Source organism: Euleptes europaea, chromosome 5, assembly GCF_029931775.1.
Source record: "Euleptes europaea isolate rEulEur1 chromosome 5, rEulEur1.hap1, whole genome shotgun sequence".
Lineage (NCBI taxonomy): Eukaryota > Metazoa > Chordata > Lepidosauria > Squamata > Sphaerodactylidae > Euleptes > Euleptes europaea.
In genome coordinates this window covers 51,048,522-51,055,162 of record NC_079316.1, presented here as the reverse complement: position 1 = coordinate 51,055,162, position 6,641 = coordinate 51,048,522, and the positions used below count along the sequence as shown (strand labels likewise).

The following is a 6,641-nucleotide window of genomic DNA, read 5'->3' as shown; positions in this document are numbered from 1 at the left end:
AGTACTCACGAGGTCAAAGAACATGCCAGTGACTGTATTTGCCTGGGACGTAAATTAAGTTGGTCGTGCTCCAGATTGGCTCTAGCAGTGTCAGATTACGAATGTGTATGTGAAAATTTGCAAAGGTTTGATGATTGTTCACAGAAGTTCTTAAAGATGGAAAATAATACAAGTATTGAAGGATTACTTGTTAACACTCACTTGGACTCAAATAAGAACCCGCTAACACATGTAGCAAACACCTATCAAGTTAGCAGTACAAATTTACACAATGAACTCAAGACCTGTGGCTTTACAACAAAAGGAGCAGATGTGTGTCCTGAGAGCAAGTCTGTGGCACTATCACAACAGTCTGGGCGTGATTCTAAACAGGAGATCACTCTGGAGTATATACCAACAAATATAAATGCTAATGTGACACTAAGGACAAATCAATCTGGATTAGAGGGTGGGAAAGGAATTCATGGGCTCCCCCAGGAGCTTAGTTCTGACTTTGAAATCCATAATGGTGAATTCCAAGGAAATTACCTTGGTGTGCAAATCATGGATAACTGTGACAATTCCAGTGACATCCATGCTTCCACTATTAGTAAACAATTGGACATGGAAAGAAACTGCCTTGAATCTCAAAATAATGAGGCCTTTTTAGGGGTGAATGAGTTGAGGAGAGATTGGGGAATTGTGGATGGTGTTCTAACATCATGTGGAAAAGACTTCACAGCCCATCAAGGGGAAAAAATGTTTCAGAATATGAGCAGGAAGTCCAGTGCCTTCAAGTGTCCTATGTCTGATCAGGAGAGACTAGATGATCATCTTGTGGGTATGGAAAGGGAGAATTGTTATTCTGGTGATGGGGAAGATGTCTCTGCCCTTGAATCAGCATCCAAATCACATTGCATTGGTCATGAGGGAAAATCAGAGCAGGTTTCAGAGTTAAAATCTGCACAATCCCTAGGACAGAAAGGGCCTCAAACAAAGAATATGGGAGGTGAGAAGTATCTGGTTGGATTAAGCACTGAGACACTGCAGCATGAGAATTCGGCCTCTCCCTTCATCCCCTTGAAAGATGATCAAGAGTTACAGGAAGCTCCACAGGCACAGTCCAATTATGGAGAGGACATTTTTCCAGCACATGTCATATCATGTGGTCGAGATGGGCTCTTTATTACCCTAGAAAGTGAAAAACCCACTAATGAAGAAGGCAAGGACACTTATCTAGATTTCCCACCATTGTTCGACTGTGCAAATTCTATAGGAACAACTGTGGAGAAAGATTCCTTTCAACGTCATTTAAGTTCGGAAAGCGCTATAGAAAACCAGAGTGAGGAGGGAAATGCAAACTCTTTTGTCATAAATGCTGAAACGGAGCCCTGCAAAAGGAATGCTGATTCTGACTTTGAGACAGCACAAGACAGTTTACAGTTTGAAACAAGGGTTCCTAAGGTGATGGATGAAATTATGGCCACAGATGTAGAGCAAGATGTTTGTGTGACTATGGCAAGAAGGCAGAAAAGTAATAGCATTAGTGGCCTCTGTGCTGAAGTTGCTGCTACTGATAAGACCTTAGAGAATGATGTGCCTGGTAAACACATTTTCGAGAAGGAAGATACCAAAACCTGTGATGCTGTGATGAAAACCTGTGATAAAAAAATGGAGCATTGTGACAATTCTTCAAGCACAGAGCTAAACAGAAGCTTTTCGTGGGGAGATTCCAGGTGCAGAGACCATGAACAGAAACTAAGCATGGGTGTCCATGATGCTCCAATGAAAACAGACAACCAAGACATTACCTCCAAAGCAAGTCTAGATAATATCAGCACTGGTAGCACAAACAGTGAGGAGATGGATGAAAATGTGTTTAACTTCCAGGGTAGTAACAGCAGTTTCTATAAGGCAGTTCAGAAAAACAGTAAGACTAGAGTCACAGAGAAGTCTCCCAAGCATTCTAAATTTTTAGGTTTTTCAAAAATGGCCTCCTTTAGGAAAACCAAGCCAATGACAGCTGAAAATCAAGGCAGTACCAAAAACAAGGCAGAGGAAACAGGTGGAGAGGAAGAGGGTGAGGTAGAAGACAACACAAAGCCTTTGCAAAACAGTTCATCCAACTCCACTTTCCAAAGTAAGGACCACAGCCTTGCAGAGTATTCAGATGATGATGACTTATTCTATGAGAGACCTGTTGGAGCATTTAACAGAGTTAGCCTGAGAAAGGCTTCCTGCTCTAGCCGGACACTTTTGGAAGATGTGAGCCCTACTCCAAAAATGGCCAAACCAAAATACTGTGAAGGAAAAATTCTAACTTCTGTTGAGAATAATGACAGTGAGTCTACAGAATACCCTGAACTGAGGAAATCCTCATCTGAGAATGACTTCAAAATGAACAAAAACACAGAGAGTAAAAAATTCAGGACTAGATTGGCCTTGGCCCACAGATCTTTGTCAAGCTTCTTTGAATCTAAATCTCTGGAGAAGGAAAATGCTGAACAGAGTCCAAAGATTTCAATGAAAAATGAAAAGGAAAAAGCCAAGTTGTACCAAGCATCCTGGAAAGCCTTTCTTAAAAGCAAGGAGGCAGATGGTCTGAAGCGGTCTTCCTTTAGTTCCCTTCCAACACAGCAGAGTTCCTGTACACACAGGAGCCCTGGCAGCTTTGCTAGAAGATCATCCAAAGAAAAGCTTGAGTGCCACAGTGGCCAAGTCTGTCTGAGTTCAGGAGTGTCTAATGGCTCCTCTACAGAAGCTGGGCATTCTGATTCCTCTGGGACCAGTGACTTTACGCCTGTGGATGCCAGGAGGAGAAGAAAAGGTGTATCTTGTGAACTTAGTTTAAAGTGTCCTCGCAGCCCCGACTACAACGGGAAAGAAGAAGCAATGGGAAATGACAAAGATGCTTCTTTTGAAGAGTTTTGGTTGAAATCCCCAGTTAGTCCAATTGACCTGCAGTCATCATTTTCTCACTTCACTCCTTCTTGCCCCCAGCTGTCAATGTATGAACGGAAAGATATGCCATGCAGGCCTATGAGCCCCAAACCCCAGAGTCCTAGGACCAGTTCTCGAAAGGGTTTCCATTACCCTGGAAGATTGAGTTCCACTTCAATGATATCTCTGGGCAACATTTCTATGATTGATAGCAATTTGGAAGCTCCAGAGAGGCCAAAGACGTTGAAGCCTAGGTCTAGCTTCTTGGTGTCTATGCATTCATTAGATAATGACTATCACAGAGAAGACAGTGGAATAAGCAGCCAGTCACAGATCAGCTTAAACACTGCTTCCTCCGCGAGTGATATCATCAGAGATGAGGTGAGTTGCTTTGGTGGTGGTGGGGACATGGTTTGAGGGTTTTGAGTACTGTGGCATTTCTCCCTGCTAAGATGTACAATTCTGTTTTCCTTCCAGAGGTAGCTATTTGCACGTCAGTCAGTGGAATGGAATTGTGTAGTAGCTCTGATGTCATTTTCGGCACTTGTGAAATCATCTTTTGAAAGTAATTCTAAGAATACATTCAGAAGGAAAGGTGACATCAGAACTGATCATCCATGTAACTTTTCTACAGCTAAATCGAACAGGACCTGTAAAAGAATCTAGGATCTGTTTACAAGTGTGCATCAGAAAAATTAAGTGCATAACCAGTTCTGCCTTCAGGTTTCCATTTGTGTGTTTGGGTCATGGGAATATATTAAAAGAGTGTGTGGAGGGTGCCCTATAACTGTCAGCTCAATTGTGGTGACATTCCTGGCTGAACAGACGGTTGGGAGGTAGTGGAGCTGTCCTTGTTCCAAAATCTGTGCAGCAGTTCCCAAAATCACTTCAGAGGGCATTTGTGTCCCTGAGAACTGTTTCTGCATTTCTTCCCTTGCTTCCCTCCCTCCCTTGGCAACCAGCAGCAGTAGCTTTTCCTCTGAAACTCCTGCTGCCCTCACTCCAGAGGCAATGGGGGTGGGATGTGTCTGAATGGTGTGAGTAGGGTTACCAACTCTGGGTTGGGAAATTCTTGGAGATTTTAGGGAGGAGCCGAGCCTGGGCAGGGTGGGATTGGGGAGGGGAGGGACCTTGGCAGGTATAATTCCATAGAGCAGCTACTCTTCAGATCAGCCATTTTCTCCAGGGGAACTGATCTCTCTAGTCTGGAAATCAATTGAAATTGCAGATCTCCAGGCCCCTCCTGGAAGCTGTCAACCCTGGTGTAAATATTTATTTACTTCATTTATACCCCAGCTTTCTCCCTAATGGGACCCAAAGTCCATTTTATACTCACAATAATCCTACAAGGCAAGTTAAAATCAGTGAGTTGGATGGGAATAAAATAACTGCGGGGGATCTATCTGCCAGCGTTGGTGTGGCATGACGCACACACAGCTGCAATAACACTTCGAGAAATGCCCCTTTCTCTGCCTCCTGGTTGGCCTTGCCAAGCCAGCTGGTCCCTGCATGGTCAACAATTTTTAATTAAGTGTGTCCATTATTTTTGTCAAAACTACCTTGGAATCCTAGCTTCCAGGCTGAACCCAGTTGCGAGTTGGGAAACCTGCAAGGAGTTGTGGGGGGCACCTCATTTCTGCCTTTACCCGCTGCCCCACACTATTTCCTCTTTCACTCCTTCTGGAAACCCCCACACCCTTACCATTCCCTGCTTCCTTCTCTCCTTCCCACCCACCCACCAGCCTACTTTTATCTGCCACACATCTTCAGATATATTTATTATTTATTTACTTCATCTATACCCCATCTTTCTCACAATGGGAACCCATAGTAGCTTATCATTCTCCTCTCCTCCATTGTATTCTCACAGTAACCCTGTGAAATATGTTAGGCTGAGAATGCCACCCAAGAGAGCTTCCATGGCAGAGTGTTGATTCAAACTTGGGTCTCCCAGATCCTGAGACTCTAACCACTATACTATAATGGCTTTTGTAGGGTGGTTTCTGGGCCTCGGTGAGTCATGGAAGTTGTGTGGTAGCAAGTTGCCTATTGGTTGCTGGTAGGCCTATCCCCAAGCAGCACTCCCTCAAAGACTAAAACAGCCCTAGAAAGGGCCCTGCCCCTGCCACCCTTTCTTTTACTGGCAGGAACGAAGGCTTGAAGGTTGGCAATACTGTGTGGTTGCCTAGTAATGGCCTCTGAGGGCATTTGTTTCTTCAAGCTACAGGTGCTGCTTTTATTATAGGAAATCTGGCTTCAGCATTCTGTACCAATTGTAGCTTCCGGACACTCTTCAAGGACAGCCCCACGTAGAGTGCATTGCAGTAGTCCAATCTAGATATTACCAAGACATGCACCACCATGGCCCAGAAATGGCCACAGCTGGCTCACCAGCCGAAATTGATCAATGGTGCTCATGGGCCACCACTGCTGTCTACCTTTCCAGCAGGAGGCCTGGGTCCAGAAACATCTTCTTGTACAGTAGATCAGTTTTATTTTGTTTATGTGTTTATGTTTATCTACACAAAGTTTAAACAGGTCAGTGCATAGCTGAGTTTCCTTTGGCCTGCAGCCTGTGCACTTATACGTCAGATTCAGTAGAGGCTACAACAGAAGTTTCATTAATAAGGTTTAGGTCTTTAGGAGGTATTACTCTACAGAGTGGCAAATGTTCTGGCTAGACTGTAACAAGAAATTCCAGGTTCAGCTCAGTTGCTTTGCCATCGGCTGCCTAACAAGCAAACCAATCAAGTTTTTTTTGTTTTTGTTTCCACCTGTTGCTTATGAAACAGGAGAGCATCCAGCAAAGTCAAATTACATCAGAAAAGCGGCCAGGTGAGAAACGGGGTCTCCATGGCAGAAAAACGTCTCCTCAGACGCCCCTGTCTCCACACTCATTCTCACACGTTGAGAACAAAGCCTGGATGCTTCCCTTCCATGTCCAGGAGCCAAGAGCAAACGAGCGCACCCAGAGGAAGAGACGCAGACCCTTGTACAAGCGTTTTAGCTTTGATGATGCCTGGATGGAAAGGAACCGGAAAAGGACGCTTGTGAAGGAAACACAGTCAGACAGAGAGATGGAACCAAGTAACCCCCCAGAGGATCAGTTAAAAGTAAGGAACCAAAGACCATCCTGTGTTCTCTTGCAGGCTGCCTGTCTCTGCTGTTGCCCCCTTTCTCCCAGCTGTACAATTTAACCACTTCTGCCACTTTCTTTGTGTCTAACTGTGTATGTAGTCAAGCGTGCATCAAGAGAATGGAGTCTCTTTCAAGAAAGAGAGTTTTCTGTAGCATCTGTTCTGTCATGCATGATATGCTGGCAGTCGAGATGGGCAAGTTTTGAAAAGTTAACACACCCTGAGTATCAAGTATATTGATTGATTCATTCATTTTTCATTCATTTATTAGATTTCTATACTTCCCTTCCAAAGCTCAGGGGAGTTTACAATACAATAAATATCACAACAATTTAAATTAAAAACCAACACTTATTCCAGCATTACAGCATTCAGCACTGTGACTCAGAGGCATCAAATTGGCCGGCAGTTACACAGAGGGTAACAGACCAAACCAGTGGCCTAAATCTGGAGGAACACCTGTCAGAAGAGTTCCGTTTTGTTGGCCCTGCGGATTGATACCTTACAGTGCATTCCTAAGCAGAATTACTCCAGTCTAAGCCCACTGAAATGAATGGGCTTAGACTGGAGTAACTCTCCTTAGGA

At 44.1% G+C, this 6,641-nt stretch overlaps 1 protein-coding gene across 1 annotated transcript in view; it reads left to right on the top strand.

Annotated features, from left to right (window-relative positions):
• The first annotated feature begins 2,105 nt into the window (after positions 1–2,105).
• Positions 2,106–6,641, top strand: part of ARHGEF4 (Rho guanine nucleotide exchange factor 4) — a 129,305-nt gene continuing 124,769 nt past the window's right edge. The window contains exons 1-2 of the mRNA XM_056849594.1: positions 2,106–3,300; positions 5,712–6,032. Of these exons, the coding sequence (XP_056705572.1) occupies positions 2,263–3,300; positions 5,712–6,032 (1,359 nt within the window). The 5' untranslated portion in view covers positions 2,106–2,262. The remainder of the gene's footprint in view (positions 3,301–5,711; positions 6,033–6,641) is intronic.